The sequence below is a fragment of the Lissotriton helveticus genome, chromosome 7 (genome assembly GCF_964261635.1).
Source record: "Lissotriton helveticus chromosome 7, aLisHel1.1, whole genome shotgun sequence".
NCBI lineage: Eukaryota > Metazoa > Chordata > Amphibia > Caudata > Salamandridae > Lissotriton > Lissotriton helveticus.
In genome coordinates, this window is record NC_136068.1 from 399,903,277 (window position 1) to 399,926,090 (window position 22,814).

The 22,814-nt window shown below is 44.1% G+C and overlaps 1 protein-coding gene across 4 annotated transcripts in view; it reads left to right on the plus strand.

Annotated features, from left to right (window-relative positions):
- The window catches only part of SH2B1 (SH2B adaptor protein 1), a 333,368-nt gene extending 315,096 nt beyond the window's left edge, over window positions 1-18,272 (plus strand). For 3 of the 4 annotated variants that reach the window (XM_078652262.1, XM_078652264.1, XM_078652263.1), the window contains one exon: window positions 14,400-18,272. In XM_078652262.1, coding sequence (XP_078508388.1) covers window positions 14,400-14,749 — 350 coding nt within the window. In that variant the 3' untranslated portion in view covers window positions 14,750-18,272. Of the gene's footprint in view, window positions 1-10,993; window positions 11,094-14,399 lie in introns of all 4 variants that reach the window. The other variant, XM_078652265.1, reaches the window with a different exon arrangement.
- The last annotated feature ends 4,542 nt before the right edge of the window (window positions 18,273-22,814 follow it).

Sequence of the window (22,814 nt, forward strand, 5' to 3'; positions counted from 1 at the left end):
GGTAGGAAGTTTAGGTAAGGTAGTAAACCTACTTTTGTCAAAAAAGAACTTGAGGGTGAGGGGAATTATGGAGCCACTACGTTTTTGGGGCGGGAAGATGTTATTTAAAATGTCTGGAAGGACCTCGGCATTGGCAAAATTTAAGATCACGCAATCCCCTTGAAACTTTTTGGCCTTATTACCGATCCATGGGACCCTCCTTGACATAACAATGTCCCCTGCCAACTTATCGAAACCCTGTTCTGTCATAAACATATTGTTGGTTAGCCAATGTAGCGCTTTGTCTTTTAAGTCCTGATTGGACTCTACTTTGCCTTGAGTTAAGACTGGGACATTGGCCAACACCAAGACAACCGGCGAGGCTTCCAAGATAAATTGGGCAGAAATATCCACTTGGTGTGCATCCACTATAGCATCAGATGTACTAATACTAGGGACTGCGGTATCTACAACCTGACCCACTGCAGGTAATGGTGGTAGTGAGGGTAATGGTGGTAGTGAGGGTAAGGGTGATGAAGGCAGGAGTGACAGCCCTTGCTGAATGGGTTGCGAGCTACTCTCAATGGGGATGACTTCTGCATTTGTGGGTACTAAGTTTGTGACGAGGGAAGATAAATTTTCAACCTCGTCTACCAACTTACTATGTACCACACCTAACTTTTTTACCTCAGATGTTAACTTATCCAATTTCCCTATCATGGGTTTGATTATTGTCCTGATTTTAATGTCAATCATATCTTGGATTCTATTAAAGAGGTCCTCGTCGATAGTATTTCTTGGCTCAGTATCAATGACAGGATCGAGCTGTTTTCTTGCTCGGGTCGGTGGTGGTGTGGCGGTCTTCTTCCTGCTAAGATGTTTGCCCCCCCGTTTCACTGTAGGTTTCCGACAAGCTCTGACAGCCCTTGTGGGAATTTGCGGAGAGTGAAGGACTACTACCGTGGCGTCTATCTGTTGATTTGGATCATTGATGGTATTATCTGATAAGTCAATCAGATCCTGTCTGTCTGATTGGAGGTCAGATTCAGCTTTATCCTCGGGATCCGGATCTTGGGACATCAGAGTTACCGGGGTCCCTGGGAGATTATCTGGCAATGGTTCAAATGTCTCAAAACTAAGGGCACTTGTCGATGGACTTGCTGACGGAAGAATAGGTGATTGACTCAGCCCCAAAGATTGCCTGCGCTTGTTGTTGATGTCGTTAACTACTTGCACAAGGTATGAATCTATAGTGTTCACAGACTCCGCTGGGACGGGGGCCAATTTTTTCCCCATGCTTGGGATAATAGCCGAGTGTAAAACGGAAACCCTGTCGTCAGAACAAGCCAAATAGATGATAGAATAGATGTACTGCGGAAAATGATGGTATGATTACAATACACGTAGCAGTTGTGCGTACAAAACGAAACAACCCAGAAAGTCACAGAGAAAACAGTACCTTACTTTGCGGTGAAGATATCGAGGGAATGGCCTAGCCTGGCCTTTTCGTGCCTCTGAGGGCCACAGAGGGCCCGCCCTTTGCCCGGGCTTAGCCCCGGGCGTCCCGCTCGCGTCCCGCGACGCTGGGGGCTTCCAACTAAGTAGCGCCCCTCCCGTCGCTTTTGCAGCGTCGGGGAACGCGCCGCCGCTATGCCCAATGGGAAGTGTAGTCCCTAGGCGGCGGCGCGACTGGTGGCAGGATTCCGGTGACGCTGGCTGGCTGGCTGGACCGCTGCTCCGCTGCTCCGCTTCCTTAGAGCTCCCCAAGCGCTATCCTCACACTGCGCTACAAGGTAGGGCTCTGCTCGTCGTTCCCAGGCTTGCTTGCGCCTCACCCCCGCTCCACCGAGGGCTTCCAACTAAGTAGCGCCCCTCCCGTCGCTTTTGCAGCGTCGGGGAACGCGCCGCCGCTATGCCCAATGGGAAGTGTAGTCCCTAGGCGGCGGCGCGACTGGTGGCAGGATTCCGGTGACGCTGGCTGGCTGGCTGGACCGCTGCTCCGCTGCTCCGCTTCCTTAGAGCTCCCCAAGCGCTATCCTCACACTGCGCTACAAGGTAGGGCTCTGCTCGTCGTTCCCAGGCTTGCTTGCGCCTCACCCCCGCTCCACCGAGGGCTTCCAACTAAGTAGCGCCCCTCCCGTCGCTTTTGCAGCGTCGGGGAACGCGCCGCCGCTATGCCCAATGGGAAGTGTAGTCCCTAGGCGGCGGCGCGACTGGTGGCAGGATTCCGGTGACGCTGGCTGGCTGGCTGGACCGCTGCTCCGCTGCTCCGCTTCCTTAGAGCTCCCCAAGCGCTATCCTCACACTGCGCTACAAGGTAGGGCTCTGCTCGTCGTTCCCAGGCTTGCTTGCGCCAAGGAAGTGGGTGTAACCACCCCCCTCCTAGTCCCACCCCTAGGGCAGGACTTAGTCGCGTGCCAGCCCCTTTTTACAGGATAAAGGTAGGAACTGGCCCCCTTCCAAATCAGATCATCTTTGAATCCTGAAACTACTTTCCACGAAAGGAACTCAAGACTTCTTCCTAAGATTTCTCCCTTGTGACTAAGGAGTAGTCACCCTGCATCCGCAGGCACCATCTTAAGAACACTGCGGTCTGCTGCAAGTCTCTCCTCCGGATCAAGACTGCCCAGCTCGACGAGAACCGGCTTCCCTGGCACCTCTGACCTCTACCTGCATCATCAGTCACGCTGAGATTCGTGGGTGTGACGAGACCTCGAGGGACCGGCCATCTTCAAGACTGCACGACTTCTTCCCAGCAAGCCCGCCGAGTAATTTCCTGGTGAGTGCTTTGGGGTCCGAGAAGCCCCGACCCTGAGCAGCTCCAGCACCGAAGTGCAGCCTCCCAGCATCTCCACGATCTGCGTGGGGCCCTTCTGCTTTTTGCTGCTCACCGCGTTGTTTGGCTACTAGCCCGCTGGCTTGTGGCCTTCTGAACGACGCCCGACGACATTTCTGCTGCTGGTCTGGTTGCTCCAGGTTGGCCCTTGCTCCCTTCCAAAAGAGGAGCACCCCGGACCCTCCTGGTCCACTCAAGACGCCATTTTGAGTCCACCGCGTGGGCTTGAACTAGCCAAGGCTTGTTGCCCAATCCTGGGTAACTTCGACGCCGACAGCTTCATCCATCGTGGGACAGCTCGCCTCTCCATCCTGGTCGCCGACAACGCCTCCTGGTCCGTGAGATCTGCAGAGCCAGCGTCGCCCACTCACCTAGTCGAGGTGACTTCGCCCGGTGCCATCCTGGTGCCCACTTAATCACTGGCTAGTGATTCAAGAACTTGGTCCCCTCTGCTTTCAGGTTTCTTCTTCCTTGATCCAGGCTTGGATCCATCGAACTTTCCTTCACTGGTCGCCTGCCAGCAACTTCCTTCTTCCAGGCTCCTGGTCCGGCAACGAGATCCCCGACGTCTTTTCAGACCTATGCAGCTGCAGCCCCTGGGCTAGGTAACTTCGGCACTTCGGTGTCCCAGCATAGCCTCATTATCCTAGGGTCAGGATCCACTGTCGTTTTCTTCCTACCAGGTCGGGTTCGCCCGTGAACACTAACTTTGCCTTTACTAGCCTCCATAGACTTTGTCCCGCATCCCGCGTGAGAGTGCACACTCTGCACCCGAGTCCCCTAGGTCTCCTAGAAGTAATCTAACGATTCCCTAGTTAAGTCCTAGCGATTCCAAAGCCTATTAGTACTGTACTTACCTGCTAGTAATTTCGCATTCCACTTTTTAAGTATATGGTTTTTCGTGCCCCTCGGGCATTTGTGTATAACGTGCTAACTTAAGTATATTCGTAAGAGTTTTGTTGTGTGCCTAGCACCCTGTCCTCATAAAGAGTACAGGGTTGTTGTGATTCTAATAAATACACTGTTTATTTTCATAACACTTGTGTGGTGTCCTTTCACTGGGTGTTCAAGGGGTAATGTGATGGTAAAACAGCTGGCTTAACACGCCCTCTAGAGTCTTAGCCTTAGACTGCTCGTATCCATGCTACTAGGATAGCTGGTCTATAAGGTTGACTTACAACCAATCATCAATAAGGGTTGTTTGGACTGATATATAGTGATCACTAGAATAGTGAACACTGCACATCAGGCCAACTTCTCACATCTTCTTTAGTAGATCTATTGTATCTCTCTTCCATAACGTTGGTTTGTTTATGATATAGAGATCATCCTTTATAGATGATGCCATATAACTTTAGAAAATTGTCCTTTTCATAGGAGAAGAATTGAACACAGTTGGCTGTCAATTATTTTTACAAAACAATTTTTTTTAAGAATTGTGTAACCAAATGAAGTGTCAGAGACTCATCCAATTTCTTGTACCTAGAAAATAAGCCACTACAAACAATTAATATGTAAAATTCTCACTTCTTAACGGGTCTTCTAAATCCATTGCAATTTCTTGCCAAGGTCCATCAGGAAACGTCCTACATTCAATTGTAACGGTACTCAATCTATGAATTGTATCACTCTTTACATTTAGAACACTCTCACATTTTTCTTTCTATCTCCATTTCAAGACTAGGCAACCAGAACTCAGAATGAATCCTTGCCTTCGTTTTATCATCCACAAATGTCCTTTAGGAGACATATTAAATTCTCTTTCACATAAACTACATGGTGTAACCAATCTTTAGCCCCTGAAGACAATACTATCATGTAGCGATAACTCCTCTTTGATCATCCAATAAGACCTAATTAAGTTGTAAACTCCATTTTTGTTGGCCAACCATTCCTCGAAAAGTTACAGCACTCCACAAGCAAAGCATCTTGCTTGAGTTAATTTCTCCATTCCTACCGCTATATCCTACCACTGGTGATACCACTCATTTTCACTGGACTATACCTCATCATCAAGTTAATTACAGTCCTAATCCTCAACCACCACCAGCCTTAAGAGGCAATCCATAGCACATTTATCCACCCCGGTATATAGTCAAAGTGAAAATGTGCACTTTCACAATACTACCATTAATGTTCGAATTGGTGCAGAGATCAAATTCAATCCTTGTTTAGTTCAAATATCCCTCAACGGTTCATGAGCAGTCCACATAGAAAAGGTAGAGCCTCAGACAAAATATCTACTTTTCTTTTGTGTCCCAGCCCATGACTAGTGCCTCCTATTAGATAATACATTATTTATTTATTCCCCTTTTAAAGCACAGGAGGCTCATGCAATTCATCTCTGCTCTCCGTCCCCACCAGTCAAGGTTTGCAGGAAATAGCCATATTTTTTCACCATACATAGAAAAGAAAGAATCTCGTCTTTTGTTGAAAGGTCCACATAAATCCATTTCTGCTCTCCCTACCCACCAGACAAGGTTTGTAGGAAATAGCCATAGTTTTCCACCATACATAGCAAAGAAAAAGCCGTGTCTTTGTTGAAAGGTCCACATAGTTTACAAATCGAGCTCACCAAATCATTCTTGGGTTTTAACCCATCTTTAGTTGCACTGTGACCTATGAATGATATTTCTTCTGTTCCAAATAAACGTTTGTTAACATTGTGTTAAAACTGCTTCTTTGAACCTTTTCAGGACAGTACAGACTCTTTCATTATGTTCTTCATTATTTGAAACAAATATTAGTACTTTATCTAGAAAAGCCGCTCAGACAAGTTTCCCAAAATAGATTGCATTACACGATTGAAGACTAAAGAAGCCTAACCAAGAGGCATTCTGAGAAGTGTAAAAGAACCCATCAGTGTAATGAAACTTGTATGTTGTTGAGAATCCAGGTGTAACTTGATCTGATGATATGCAGAAACTCGATCCTCATAAATATTTTATAAAGCTATGGTAGACAACAATTCTGTGATGCTGGGGAGTGCATATTGGTGTACTATAATATCTTTATTAAGCCCTCTTTAGTCTACACACAGCCTAATTGCTCCATTGTCTTTCCTAGCCATGCCCAATGGAGCCATTCATTTACCTCCGCCAGTGTAATGACCCACAACTGTTGAAGGTTCTCCAATTCTTCACGTACAGCATCCTGAACACTCAACAGTATTCTACTAACCTCTTCTACTACATGACAAGAGTTAGCTTTCAGTTTATTATACTGTTTTCTTATTGAATACTTCGAGTGAACAACTTTTCAAAATTCTCACACTCCTTGTTCTCTTGGTTCACACTCACTTGTGGTTGAGCATTCAAATATAAATAAATACAAGCGACTTCTGATGAGGACTCCCCAGAATAATGTCTCCCTTGATAGATACATATAGTTTTCTTGGAATAATACAGTTCTTGAACTGAGTTGTATACATAAAGTGCCCCCTCATCTTAATTTTGTGGCTTTCATAACTACCAGGTTTGATATCTATTTTACAGAGTTTAGTATCACCATTAAACATGCTATCAAATAGTTTTTGAGAAATTATGCTTGACCATCAACACAAATCAAACATCTTCTGATACAGCTTATCATTAATTTTGACTTTCTAGGATTTCCTGGGCTCTAGTTAAAAATTTGCAATACTATATCATCAGTATCGTCCTTCTCTACACTACGTCCTCAAACCTTGACAGAACTTTTACTAGAGTCCATAACATTACATCTGTACCCACATTTTTTTGCACGTAGCCTGTAGAGTCAGGGACTCCTTATCATTACGCATGTGCCCTCTTAGCCCACACCTGTAACGTTGACCGTTGACCGTTAACCGTTTAGGAGTGATTTCTCATTTTTATATTTTTCCACCAGTACACTCTTCATTACTATGTAACACTTAATTTTCTTCTCTTTTAAGCATACCCACCCAATCCATTGTGCTTGACTCTTTTAGCGGAGGCTAACATCCTCTAAAGGTGGTTCATCTTTTAGCCAAAGCTCCTCATGGATCTTGTCACACCGACATTTAACCAAAATGTACCCCGAATATGTTAATTTTTTTAATTCCCAAACTTGCAGGGCGATCTATTTTTCTGAGGGCAGTGACCAATTCCCAACAGATGTCTTCTCTCGCTGGGCTCTCAGACCAAAATGATACCACTCCAAAATGGTGCTCGTACGTGGCAAATAATGAAAGTAATGCTTCTTTACAGGTGCTTAAAATTAGTTCTTAACTTTTTTTATTCAGAGCTACCATACAAGTTACTAGCAGAATTCAGGAGGAAAAATCTGCCACCGAAGTGTGCCTCATTCGCCATTCCGGCTGTGGGGCACTTGTTACCACTGCTAAGAGGACCTACATTGGAGCCGCTTGGCTGCCCTGGTGGTTGCAGTCTGTATGCCGAGAACACTGACAGTGGGTTGAGGCTGTGTACTCAGGATCCCAGCAATCCTCATTGCTGAAAGGAAGACACTGGGAGAATATTAGAGCCAGGTGTCTTTATTATCCCCTCCTCCACCAGTACAAGCTCAACTGTTAATACAAAGCACATCTGGATTCTAGAACCACTAAAGGTATGACCTCACTGATGAAGCTGTGAAGGCCTAACAGATACTGCACTAAGATCTATATGGCTCGGGTGTAGGTCCAGCATCTAGATACACAGCACTGCTCTGTTTTCAGGTGCCATACCAGGTCCCATTTCTTCCCACCTTTGACTGGTAAGTCTGTTAAGTGAGCTTCCTCAAAGAAGGTCAGGTAGATGGAGCAGAAAAGTCCCATCGGTCTTGCAAAGTAGTTTGATGTCCAGAAGTAAGTATTATGGGTATTACACCAACACCGAATGCAACTCAACATCCAAAGCCAGAGGATGTGCTGCTAGCTTTGTCGTACTCTGGAGGAGACCCCTTGCACAGCGCTACTTTCACCCTGGCAATGTTGGCATCCTTTAGCAAATGTTCTCTCCAGAGAGCCTCTGATGTGTCTTCATGCCCCAAGAAGATTAGTGGGTGTCCGACTAGTTCCACAATATCCAATCCGGGACCTGCTTCGTTTTGTGACGTTCTGGCACCTATTAGCCCTACTTCGCTGCCACCTATTCATCATTCTTCATCAGAGGCCTTTTCAGCTGTTCTGCCTTTAACTCTAGTGTTGACTCGACCACGAAATTGGATCACTCATGAAATTATACATTTCCTTAAGACCCTCTAGCTTTATGAAATGTAGACGAAAGACACAGCAGTTGTTGTTAGAAGCCCCCTACATGTCCCTCCATGTACATTACAGCTCCTGTATCGACTGTTAACTTTCAGGCTGCATGTTACCATCATTTGCCTCTTGGGTATCCGAAATTCCTGATATCCGAATGCTCTGAGGTGCAGGCATGTTTGTCTTCAAGATTTTTTTTTCTTACTTGTCCAACAGATACGAAGTCGAAAAAGATTAAAGACCTGGAAAAGCTCTTCTCTTCAGGGAGTCTGCTCTTCTCTCAATTATTGCGACTTGCCTTTTTGCCCGATACTGTTTAGTGGGAGGTGGCTCAACTAATTTTTCCTAATCACCCTAATCACTTTGCATTGGTTGTGAGTGATGGACATGAGGCAGTGAAACAAATACTCCCTCTTGTCAGGACAAGGTCCTCTCAGTTGCCTGATATATTGGCTCCTCACTCTGCATCAAATGGACATAACTGTCTACACTCCGCTAGCTTTCGGGAGACAGCCAGTATCTATATTACATATGCTGTTCGATGGATCCTCTTTGGCAACAAGACTGACTTTGCTCTAAGTTGCTTTAAACAAGGACAGGCCATAGGATAATCAGTTAATAATATTAATAAACATTGATTAACACATTTAAGTGTCATTACCACAGAGCTTAACTGGTTTGAGTAAACACTGATTATTGCCTCAACGATTATTCAATTATGGAATCATTTTATTGAAAAAGCAACTCGGTCCATACTCGCAAGGCCTAATAATTGTGATTTTTTAAAAATGTTTTTATTTCACAGCTAGGATTGAATACCTTGTGTTCTGGATATTTTTAAATACCATTGTTTAGAACTCCTGCAAAATAAAACCAGTGTAGCACCACTTGGCTGCTAAGGCACATGATGCACTTCCATTGACTTTCCATTGAAATCAATGGAAACTCCATGACGAGTTACCCTTGTCATTAGCACTGAAGGGGTTAAACCATACTTACAGATTCACATACTGCAATATGCTATTTGTTACCCTCCTTGAGGGAGGGGAAGAGCATCATGATCTACTCGAGGGTTCGCCTCTTGTGAAACACGACTCTTACCCATGCTCAACAATAGTAATAAAGATAATTTTACACTTTCTATGTAGAAGATATCCCAAGTCAATGAGAATAAATGTAGGCCACTAACCCGTTATTTGGTCATATTTATATACGTAAAATAATTTACTCCTCACACCAAGCTGCTTTGAAATGACAACATAAATGTGCCTTTTTAGTTGCATTTCCCCATAGCTATCCATTCAATGTGTGGGTGGTGCAACAATCTTTACACGCAATGCCTAAGAAATAACATTTATACTTGGCCATTAAAAGAAAAATGTCAAATATAATTTTTACGTTTGAGATTGTAACATTGGCATCAGGCCTTAAATAAAGGTGAAATTCTAAGTGTGTGATGAGAGCAAGAAGAAATGCAGTACATGTTGTGGATGCTACTGAAGCATCACTTAATAGTTTCAAGCTGTTTTCATTCCAGTTGATGCACGATACCAGAGGGGTGGTTACTGATTTTGATGCCCAAAGACTCAAAAATAAGGAAGACCTAAAAGAGCAAAGTTATAGAAACATCACTGTAGTATAAAGCTTTTTGTTACTGTTATTAAAAATGTTGTTTGAGATGTGCCTTTCAGCTTGACTGCTTACTCAAACTGCGACACCTGCATAGACTTCATCTGCCAGTCAGCCAGTGTATTGATTCTCTCCCCAACACAAACAAACCTTTTATGATTTGGGTTAAACTTTGAACAAAATGTGGATTTTCTGCCACAAATGCAGATATGTTTCTAATGATAAATGAACTGTTGGAAAATAGAACAGATAAGGCAGAAGCTACTCTCCACTGCTGGTCATCAAGGAGTGGAAAGAGGAAATTGTAAAATTGGGGCATCCTTGAAAAATGAGGAATCGAATATCCTAGCTATACAGTCACTCATCAGTCCCAAGTAATGCAACTGATCACCTTCATTCGGTCTACAGTGCTAGTTATAGGTAAACACAGTATCAGTTGTGTTGGAACCTTTTACTGAACAACCCACTGAAGCAGAGATTATGCCTGATGTAAATTGCCTTCTGTGAAGACAGTGATAAAACAGTTCTTGAACTGCTACCTTCCAGGACAGGCATGTTTGTTACCACAAAGCTCTCGCAGTTGTACTTATTTATACACAGACACCTGCATATATGTTTCAGGTATACCACAGTCCTAAAGAGACGTATTCTGTTGTCACATCAGCAGTTCTGTCAACTTAAACAAAGCCAAAAGAAAGGTGGAGGACAGTCAGATGCTAGGGTTGGTCCTGTCAGTAACTGAAACCTAGTTTGAGTTGTATTTTTGTCTATTAATGTTTGCATGACAATAACTTGTGTTGACTGGCAATTTGTTGGTCACATTATATGGAAATACTTCTATTGTCCATTCACTGTTCTCTAGTCATACACAGTACTAAGGCTGTGATTGCTTGTTTTATAATATATATATATATATATATATATATATATATATATATATATATATATATATATATATATAAAATGCTTTATAGGTACGCATGTGTTTGTTTAGCTGTTTACATTGCAGTGAATGACTAGTGTTAGTTGATCGCTGTTTGAATTACAATAAAATCCTAGTATTGATCCTTTGCTATGACAATGAGGTACTGCCTTTGCTTGTTCATTGATCACATTAAGATGTGGCCTCTGTTTAGTCGTTAATTTGCTAACCTCACCATCAAAGGCTAGTGTTCACTTTACAATCAGAGGATGGGAGTGGGTATTCGATTTGTATGTTTTTTTGCTTATTTGTTCCTCCTTCACCTTTTGCCATTCCTGCATTGGTCCACAAGCTTGATTGGCTCTTTGTTTCATGCTTTCTTCGTTTCTGATTGGCTGTTTGTTCTATTGGTCCATCTTTGCAGGCCGTGAGCGGGCTGGCAGTAGATCGACAGTGTGTGAGGTCGCCCATCGCGTCCCCGACTCACCATCTACCCCCATCTCCATTGGAGCGAATGACTGTTTGTAAGTGTGTATTCTTCTCATTCATTGTTCATACATACCTCCCAAAAGGTTACATTCTGGCAGGGGAGGGACCATCACCAAAACGTCCGACTGAGCAGTGATCGTGTGCAGTGACTTTGCCTAGGACAGAGTGCTGCCAATGTAGAGGGGTGCTCACACAGCAGGCTACTTTTTACTGTCTTCAGGGAGGACATCAAACACGCTGGCAAGTACTGGCAATCTGTACTGGGCCTCATCTTGGAGTCTGAGTATTTTGCAGATTTTTGTCCCAGAAGGTAAGAAGTAAGCCTGCCAAGGTGCTTCGCATATAGTATTGTCCGTCTTCCAGAGGGTGGAAAGATAGTATTGCCAAGGAAGCCCAATGCAGGGGCCTCATACTCTGACACTCTGCAGGGGAAAAATCACCTCACAGATTGTGTACTATGAGTTGAGGAGGGGTCATTGAATAGAAATACTTGACTGAAGGTTTGTTAGAGGAGTTAGATGTATACAAAACAGTGCAAAGTTAAAGTTTCCCTTTGCTCCCAAATGCTATCCATAGTTTTATCTGGGGAATGAGAAAAATTGAGAGGGGATTTGTGGGAATTGCGCTTGAACACAAAACATTTGGAAGCAATCCTCTCCCAGAAAAAAATAACTCATTATAGCTTTCAAGCCTGACAACTACCATGAGGGCGAGTACTGGCAATGTGCATTGGGCATCATTTAAGCTTCTGAGGGTTCAGCATTTGCAGGCAATTTGTCCAAGGGAGTGAGTTGATCTCGCACAGGTGCTTTACCTAGAACATTGTCAGTCTCCTAGAGGGTAGACGGCTAGTACTGCCCAGGAAGCAGAATGCTAGACAGTCTGCTGAAAGTTTTGCTCTTAGTCATTAAATGGCATTTCCATGAAGATGATTGCTGAAAATGTGAAACTAGGAGTGCACTCCTGTAAGGTTGAGCTTTTGTACATTGCATGACCTAGTGAACCCCCAGTGACAGCAATCTGAAGGGGATAAATCGAAGGTTGTGTACTCTGTCTGAGTAGGGAGACAAATTGTGAAGGGATTTCTGGGAATAATGCACAAACATAAACACCTGGAAGAAGTTCCCAAATAATTTGTTCCATTTTGGTAAGCAAAGACAAAACATGGTGAACGAGGTATTCTATAAAAATGTGTATTATAGAAATATATTATTTTTTTTAACTCTAAAAGAATGGCAGATCCGGTGCAAAAGGGTTCTTTACCTAAATGTATGTGAATGATGGATAGATCTACATTTATTTTCCAACTCGTGAAAAGCTGAAGTTGCTGTCACTCCATCCCTTCTTCTCACACATTGTGTTGGACACAGTAAATCACACTACTTCTGTACTTACGTTCTCTGTAGTCTGAATATGTGCCCTTTCTAGGTGTGTGCCCCTAGTCCAGATTTCTCCTGGATCCACGATAAAATACCATAATCTGTACAACAAAGGGACTTCTGTTAATTGTCTGTACGCTCTTTGCACATCTGCCAATTGTCTGTATGCACGGTGTACACTTGTCACTTCTCTCTACACCAAGTAAAGTATACCCTGTAACAATGAGTTATTCATTTTCAAGTCTGAAAATAACAATAACATTCCATATTATAACCATGTCCAGGTAAAGGTATTTACTCAGGTAATCTGTAAACCACATTTAGATGTCCGATATTCCTACCAATGATGTGTCACCAAGTGCATGCATGTGACTATGACCAGTGACCATTCGTACACCACTCCAGATACGGATGAATGTCCAGACTAAGCTGTTATCTACATAAAATTGTAACAGCACAACCAGTGCCCTAGTATAAATCGCATCGACATGTTCACAAAATATCCACCAGTCAGCCACATTCTCATATGTAGATGTACTGAACACACATCTGTCTGAAAAACAAATGAAGGCTTTCCTGTGGGAACCTTTAACCCGCGTTCAAATTTGGCAATAGAAGTCTTTGAAATCTGATGCAAATGTGGTGGTATGGCAAGCACCTAACTGATATTGAAATCCACATCCACATCTGATGGCGCGTACATGCCCACAGGGTCTGTTGTGGAAATGTCCTCAATTACCCGTTGCAAAATAAGCCATGTGGTGGAAGATCTGAACTACTTTTTCCTGCACCTAGAGGGCGCCTATTACTTTTTGTTAAATCAAGGGCCCGAATCACAAAGGTGACCTACACTTTTGAGTAAATTTACTACATTTCAGAGTACATAAACTTCACTTTTGTTGTAACTTACATTTTTATAGTTAGTCTAGGACTACACATGACCAACTACTGGTACTGCAACACCCTCCCATAGAATATAATGGAGGTTTCGGTACCAGTGGTTGGCAACGTGTAGTGGTGGACGTACCACAAAAGTGTAAGTTATTACAAAACTTTAATTTACATAACGAAAAGTAGTAAACATACTCAAAAGTGTTAAGTTACTCAAAATTACAGTTTATGAATCAGGCCTCAAATGTTGAGGTGCAAAAATGTTGTCACCAAGTTTCAGATGTTTGTATGGGCCACAACATTGTATCATAACTATGAATCAGGAAGTAGATGGTGCTGGACTTCGAAAAGGGTTTGCATGGGTGTGTGCGTTGCTGTTCACATACTACTTAATCTAGCACATTATTCCCGCCCATTTCCCTTTTTGATTTCCCTCTTCCTTTCATACTTCTCTTGTGAATATATTGCCTCCCTCTTTCACATTGTTCAGTTGTGTACATTGTGCCTTCTTCTTTTAAGTCTTTCTTGGTGCACATGGTGCCTCCCTCCTATGTTTGACAGATCCATCAATCACACAGTGCCCCTCTCCCCTTTTCCAATTTTGTACTGCAGCGTAATCTCCCAATTCGCATGCCCACCTCTCCCCTCCACACACACACACTCACTCACTGTAAAGTGTCATGCATGGTCTTCCATCAAACACATAGCTCCACCCTTGTAGTGATGATGCCCTTACACTCATTGTGTATACTTTTGCTCATTGCACCTCACTTTCCTCACTCAACTGCCCCCTCCCCCCCCTCACACACACACACTCTTGTGCAGCATTGCAAGGCTATTAACAGACTGGTCTAAATGACTCTGTTTCTAATAACATGGAGGTGTGCATAAGTCATTGTGGCATCAGATACTGGTGTAAGCAGTCAGGCAGCAGGGCACAATGTCCTGTATCAATAGGAGAGTTTGCTATGAGTGAGAGGGCCAGGTATATTTGGAAGGATAAAAGAAGGATGGGCAGAGTAATAATCTTATCGCTCCACTCTTTTTTGTTGTTTTTGTTTTGTTTTTCAGAAACGAACATCCGTAATCCCCCTCCACTACCTCCACACCCCCCATCTCGACAGCAGAGTCTGGACGGGGCACTCCAGCCCCCTTGGTACACCTTCAGCACCTCCTCAGCCAGTGTTAACAACCACAGCGAGGCCCCTTTCCCCAGGCCAGCTCCAGAACCACCCAGCATGCAACTTGAGGAAGAGGAGGGTGCTGAGGAGCTGGAGGAAGGCTCGGCCATCATCAGCCTCAGCAGCGGTGCTGTCCGCCTGCAGCAGCTCCAGCCTGGGGGCTCTGAAGACTTGGGCGATGCCAGCAGTGCCGCAGCAGTGCGGGCCAGAGCTGTTGATAACCAGTATTCGTTCCTTTAGTGGGCACTATTTACTGTGCTGGGACACATAGGAATAATCGCTCCCTGAACCAGAACACTTGGTACTGCTGCTACAGACTCACCCAGGGAAAAGACACTAAGGAACATATGGAACAATTGATCGCTGCTACACAAACCGGACTCAACAATTGATTGAATTTTCACAAATCCCTCTCCCCAGTCACGGAGAGAGAGATCCATACATCCTTCTGAATCCACAGAATGAAGATGGAGATTTACACTGCTTTCTGCCCACTTATGAAGTAAGAGATGTGTGCATTCCTCTACAAAGCCACAAAAGAGAGGTTCATGCATCCCTATATATAGCCATACCTATGGAGAGATTCAAGTACCCTTCTGCTCTCCCATAAAGATGGCAATTCATTCATCCTTCTGCGCCACCATAGAACGAAGACCGGTATTCAGGCATCTCTCAGCATCTTTTCGCAATAGAAATCCACACATCCTTCTGCAACTTTTGGAGAAGGAGATCCACCCATTCTTCCGCACATAACCACAATGGAGACTGACATTTATGCATTACAGTGAATATCCATAGTACAAAGATTCATGTACGTCGTCAGGGCAGAGGTGGTGATTCACACATGCCTCTGCACAACAACAAAATGGGATACATACATAAAGTTGGTCATCTGGTCTTGGGTCCAGATGTTGACTAGAAATAAAGGACATAACCTTTCCCCCCAAGTAATCTAGTAGGTTTTACATCCTCCTCCAAACTGCTTCTGAAAGTAGTTACCTTGTGATTTGGTGCTGTCAAGGGAGACAAAACACAAATTATATCTCAAAGTAGCATTATGCCCAAATGAAATTCCTCGTGGTGGCATCCTTTTTAAGGTACTTTATGCATACGGTCTTATGAACCCACACAAAGACTGTAAATAAGGATTTGTTATTTTGATATGATTATGATGTTTGCAGTGGGTTTTTGTATTGTGAACCATCCATTTTATACGGTACTCACTGTGGTAAACGGAGGTACGCAAATTGGGCAGCGTTCTACCACAAATTAGCCTTTTTTTGTGACGTCTCCTACAACAGTGTGTAAGTGTTAAAGAATTCAAACTTCAACAGGCCTTTGTAGTGATTGTAACTGGGCGCACAGTAGTAAGGGGTATACAACTCCTTATCCAGTTACATGCACTGCAATCTGGTTGGAGTGTTGAATGAATTTGAACTGCCCCAACATTATCACAGTAGGAGACTGGTAATGTGCCCTAATAGTGTACCTGCTTCATAGCAGGACAGAGGTCTGGAAACCTCATCTCACTGCTGACCAGAATGAGACTGGGGAGAAGCTGTACAACATAGCATCCCCTCTGATAAGTCAAAGGGACTGTAAATTCTTATCACACTACATCCACAAATCACATATGGATATGGTGTCCGATCAGTCACACTGCAGCCACCTGACCTAATGTAAGACATTGTCTCACGATGAAACGGTATGAAACTCCCACTTCAGACAAGCTATATGTTGCAAATTTGTGTCGTGCTGCACCCACAGCAAACCAGAGAAAGCAGTAAAAAGTAGTGATACATCGGACAGCATTCTACAGAGACTACATATCGTACAAAGCCTTCTCTGACTGCCCCCATCCGAGTCTAGGGAAACCCTTGCAGATCTTTGTTGCACCATCCACCAGAGGGACAAAGGGGAAAGTCCTGAAACAGCACACCCTTTGAATACTCAAAACATCTAAGCCTTGCCTCCTAAACATAACTACAGTGCAACACCACCCTACCCTAAACATATCACAGCCTATACAATTTGGGTCTTCTCTTGTAGATACATGTATTTGTTAGACTTCATAAATTCTCCGGAAGTAGATTGTGGTACTAAGATACTCACCAGTACCCTAGAGAAGTGACATGATAATGAGATACACTATAATAGTGAGAGAAAGTATAATGGTACAGGAAGAGAAAGTACAAACCGGTGTATCTTGATGGTACAGAGATGATGCGGTTGTTTGAGACTCTTTGGTACTGAGCATTATGAAGGTACTTGTTTCTAGGATAAGAGTTTCACGCTCAAGGACACTGTATGATACACAGGCAATTACGGGCTCACTGAACCCCAGCCATCTGTGTGAATAGAGGTCCACTTTGTTCTCAGAGCTCCAATAGTGCATTTTGAGTTTTTAGTCTTTTCCACGCCATAACTAATATGTGCCGTCTACAGCCATTGGTACAGATGGTGTAGGGTCCTAAGAGGCTCTACAGGCAGTCCAGGGTACTGAAAGACTAATAGGACATTCTTTGATACTGAAACATTCCTCTGATGGTCTGTGGCACTGAGAGACTCTGAAGGCGTTCATGATACTGAAAGACTCTTCGGACAGTACACAGTTCCAATAACCTCTAAAAATCAATGGCAGGCTGAGATCATGCTCTGAAAGAAATAGCCTGTCTGCTCTCACCGAACCTCCTTAGTTCAACTGCCAACTCCTACATCAGACTTTCCTAACCTAGGCACTCACACCACGTTTTTTTTGTTGGCTTGTATACAGTATTCTCAGCTCAAGAGCCAAATGAAATGCAAATAATCAGTAATGGGTGTTTAAGGAATCCTTGGAGCCACACCTCATTCTAGACATCTCTGCCCCCTTTGGTTTGCTTATCGTTGTATAGGGTTCTCTTGTAGTTTCATTTTTTGATTCTTCATACCTCTCTATGGGTTTTCCCCCTTCCACTGGATCTCTCACTTTATCCATTGTCTTTCCCACGCACATGCTGTTCATTCAGGTCATATGTCTTATCCACTGTTCCTAGTTCCCATCTCCCCTAAATCATCAGTATCCTCTCTGACCAGGATGAGTTTTCCCCTCTTTTTCACCTCTCCAAGTACCTAGCCTTATTCTGATTTATCCTCTGGCACCCCCTTTGCAGGTTTCCTGCTCCATGTCTCCTATAACCCCTACTATTTTAGCTATGCCTCTCCTGCTCAGGCTAAGATACTTACAATCCCTATTGATACTTGGGATCTATGTCTTCACTTTCTGCTAGTGGAAGAATGTGTTGCAAATATTGTTTTTTATCAAACTGTACTGCAAAATTATAGGACCTACATTATCAACTACAACTGCCATGAGTGGCCCCTGCAAATGGATGGCATAGCTAAGTTACTGGCTCTAATGTACTAAAACACTACCCACTAATTCACTGTCCTGCTTCTCTTTGAAGAGAATTTCATCTAGAAATGTAACTCAACAATTTACACTATAATCTCCTCTCTTAAATTTATTTTTCTACTGTGGAATAGGACAAATATTAACTTTTTTCAACTTTCATTTTATCTGTTTTTCTTTTTTGTGTTTGTAAAGGCTTATTTTCCTTAAAATCTATTTGCTGAAAAGTATATCTTTAAATTATTTATTATACATATTGTTGGATCAATCCAGTTTTTAGATACGCAGGAAGGACCTGTTATGTGCATTGGAAATTCTTGTACTGAGAACAATGTAATCCTTTAACAAAATTAAAACTCTTAACAGACTCTCTTTGCAGGTGTTAAGTTTTCTTTGAAACAAATGTTGGGTTTATTACCAACAAGTCTACTGTCTTACCTCACCTTAGTAGCCTTTGGTCCCAGTCTCATATTGTAATGTTCTCCAAAGTGACATCTTTAAATTCATAAATATTGAAGCTCTGCCCATAAGCATGTTCAAAGAAGAACTTCAAAGACTGTATTGGAATGGTAAGTTATCAACTATATTAAATGAGCATTGGCAAAGCCAATAGATGTTTCCCTTAAAATGGGAGTGCTAAGCTATTTGTTTTGCCAATGCTGGTTTGTAAACCATTGTTTTAAAAAAGAAAAACGTTTCAAAATACTTGAAGGAATGAAAGCACACATTTTAAAGTATCTCCAAACTGTACATTGAATTTATTATTTTCAATCTTTATAAATGTTAAGGTTTATTTTTCCAAATATTTTTCACTTGGAAAATTCTGAACAGAATAAAGAAGTATCAGAAATACTTGCCAAAACTAAAATTATTTTCAGCTGGACTTAAAACAGAAAAAAATTATCAGCCGTTTGGTCCTTTGCAGTAGCCCTGGGATACCATTTATTGGCCTCTGGGAGAAGATGTCTATCTCCATTTCAGACATCAGACCTTGAAAAATTCTACCAAACCTGCTGGTCTAGTGACTTGAATAATCTAGGCGACCTTACTATAATGAACTTGACCCATAAACTGGTTCCAAATTGTGTGATCCTATGTAAACATTTTACTTCCCAAGTATTTTTTTCTTCATTATCGCATATGAAAACCACCTTCAAATAAGTGAGTTCAGCATGTCTCCTGTACAAAAAAACTTCTTTTTTTGATTTAATAGACTGAACATTTACTAGAATTTAGCCAACATATTGGGTACACATGACCCCCTGTCTCGCCTCTTAGTTCACTAATAGCATTATCATCAGGGTGGGGACAGGAATGTTTCTCACTTAATGTTTAAGAACTCTCATTTTTAATAAATACCCTACTATAGCATGATGTGGTAGTGTACTATAATTTACAGACTCCGCATTTACCGTTAAAAATTGCCACAACATTCCCACTAGCATGCCGTTTTTCTGAGAAACGTGTATATATAGATATAGATATATATATATATATATATATATATATATATATATATATATATATACATATAGTGTACACACAAACGTGTGCAAATTGGGTTTCAGAAAATGTTTAACATTGTCACATCACTAAGTTGAGTGTTCTTATTTGTTCAAATCTTTCTTTCTATCATACTTCAGAATTACACAAAATGTGTTTTCCTTACTATTCAAACATATTTTGGCGTGTACAGTTAATTTACAAGCTATTTAAATGTTGTGTGTTAGAAACAATGGACACCCTAATTAATCCCTTTCATTTCACACTCTTTGCACTCCAGCACTATTGTCAGACAGTTCAATTTACAAAATCCTCAAACTTTGCAGTCCGAGAGAGAAAAGTAAACTCCAATCTCCATGATAAAATAAGCAGGAATTTGTAAGCAGACAAAAGTTAACATTTGCCCTCTCTTTGGGGCGTGGCCGGACGAGCAGCGAGATGGCCTCCTAACCAGCGAGCTCCGCCGGCTGTAATCAAGATCCTGCATCAATCCTGCTATTTCGAGTCACACGCACGACTGGCCAGTGCGTAACGTTGACGGACAACCCGGAGCATAATCGACCGAAAAATCGGAGCCTTGGAGCACCCGCAACACCCTGATACGGGCTCTGCCGTTTTCACCGGAAGGGATATGCTGAGAAGTCCGACAGCTCTGGAGGTCTGTGCAGGAGCTGTGCGCTACTTGAGGGCGTGGCGCCATGGGCCCGGACCACTGAGAAGCTCCGCAACAGGCGAAGTCCTGGCGATCGCATCATCTATGGTGGGGTAAGGCTCCTGAATATCGGGGGTCAAGCCACATATAAATATAACACTGTGTATGCCCGCCGCACCTCCAGGGAATCGAACGGCCCTATCCTGGCTAACCGGCAACGTGGACGGCCGCCATCTTAGTTTGGGATCGAACATTGAAATTGGACGCCGGTGCGGGACGGGCTTTGCTGGCGCGGAGCCCTCGGCACTAACATCGGCGCCCCTATAAATTCACTGTCACACGGCACACTGGAGCCCTAGTTGCACTGGCCGCGATCCCATAATCATACTGGCCTGGCGAGTTGTGCTTACCGCGGAGGTGGCGGCGCTCATTGACTATTGTGATACTGCAGCGGTGAACCCAGGGGCTGCTGAGAGACGCGCTGCTCTGTGCTGGGTGTGTTCTGCCTACCACTGGGACTGTGCACGCTTGGAGGGCCTGACATACCCCAACTCTTAGGTCACCTGATGGCTGCCTGTGGAGTGGCGTGCTTGGGCCCGCTGGAAACACTTGTCCCGGCCCTGCCGCTCTGGGAGCTATGGGGGAAATCACGCTTGTCGAAGCCTAGTGACTTGTGCCGGGACTTGCCAGTCTTGCTGTCCCCGCGTTTTGCGCTCCCCTAATTGACAACGCAGATAAAATAAGCCTGTATGTGACGGGGGAACCCTGACCCGTCCTATATCATAGCGCACCGGACGATTGACCGTTGGTCATGGGGAAGGGCGATCCGCGCCAGCTGAGGCTCACGTTTGAGCAAAAGAAGACGTCCAAGCAGGCCGAGCAGGACACTGGTGCGTCAGGGGGGCCAACCACAGAGACATCTCAACACATAGATGTGACTGCACTGCTTCTTGAGGTGAGATCCAGCCTGAAAAGTATCGATGCAAAACTCGACAACATGACGACTCAACTGGACAGTGTGAGATCTCAGGTGGCCACACATGAAACGCGCATCGACAGTCTGGAGAACAGACACACGGAATGCTGTGAATTCCTACAGGGAACCGAGGCCCATATCAGCAGCCTGGAAAAGAGGATAGATGTGCTCTGCGCCAAAGCCGATGACCTTGAAGCGCGCTCTCGAAGATGCAATGTCCGAATCACGGGCATTCCAGAGACAACGGCGATGGGGAAAATGGAGGTCTTCGTGTCAGACCTATTACACGAACCTTTCGATCCCAATCTATCCTCTGTCTTCACTGTGGAGCGGACCCACAGAGCACTGGGGAAAAAGCCGCCTCTGGGTACCCCGCCAAGACCGATATTAGCCAAGCTGCTAACCTACCAGGACAGAGACCTCATACTGCGATTGGCTAGAGAGAAGAGGAAAATATCACACAAAGGGAACACTATATCCTTCTTTCCCGACTTCACGCCCCTGGTGCAAGCTGCGCGCAAGGAGTTTCTACCTGCTAAGAAACTATTGCTCCAGGCACAGATCCCATACTCTCTCATGTACCCAGCCAAGCTTCGGGTTGTGCACGACGGCACGACTCACCACTTGCTGGACGCGGGGTCCGCCCTGAAACTTGCAAAACACATATGCAAACCCAGTTCAAGGAGGAAGACAGATACTGGGGCTGACACCGTAAGCCAAATGAGTGACAATGATTGAATCATTGGCCCACATTGACACTATTTGCTGGTCACACATGGCCTGGTTTTGGTGATTTCATACTTTGTCTTCTGCAAGTACCACTGTGTTCCTATGTCGGTACTGTAAGTTTCCGCATGTGACTGGCTGTGAAGTTGCGTTATGCTTTTCTCCTACTTTGTTCATTATAGAAATAGCCTAACTAATGCAGCCACCCTGTGTGAGCAGGGGTGTACACTCGAGATGCCACACCTCCAAGGGGTGTCTCCCACAATGCTACTGTTCTACTGTTTTTGCGCCATTTGTTTGGGCGACCTTGGCGCACTAGGGGGGGGTTTCGACACAACCTGTTTGGGGGGTTGGTGTTGGGTTGGGTTGGGTTGGGGTTGGGGGTGGGGGGAGGTGTTGGGCCGGGAGTTCTTTGGTGTATCGTCAGATGTATTGTAATCAGCATGTTATATTGAAAATCAGAATGCGCGTCCTGGGTCGTGTGGTAGGAGGGCATGTGCTTGATTATTGCAATCAATGGGGGTGACCAGACTCTTAACATGGAACATAAGGGGTCTAGGCGACCACAGAAAATCCAGACTCATGCACAGCTACCTACTCGGACACAACATAGATATTTGTTTCCTACAAGAAACACATATCCACTCCTCCTGCTCTCCCAGGCTTAAGCACTCGAGGTGGGGTTCTGTGTACTCGGCCATTTATTCCAATTATGCCAGAGGTGTGGCCATTCTTCTGCGCCGCGGCGTGGATTGGAGGGAAGAATCTGCACTGGTGGATTAGGCGGGAAGGTATGTCGTTCTGCACGGGGTTTTGATGAGCAAAGTAGTGGTGATGGTTGCCATACATGGTCCGAATGTAGACGACCCGGAGTTCTTCAGAGAAGTTTGGGCTAAGATTGATGTTACTGGCCTCTCCTCTATCATATGGGGTGGAGACTTTAATGTAGTGCTCGAAGACACACTTGATAGAAAAGGCGCATCCAGGCAAATGCACCCACAAGCACGCCAGGCACTGACGGATGTCATATGTGAGGGCTCCCTTGTCGTGGGTGGTG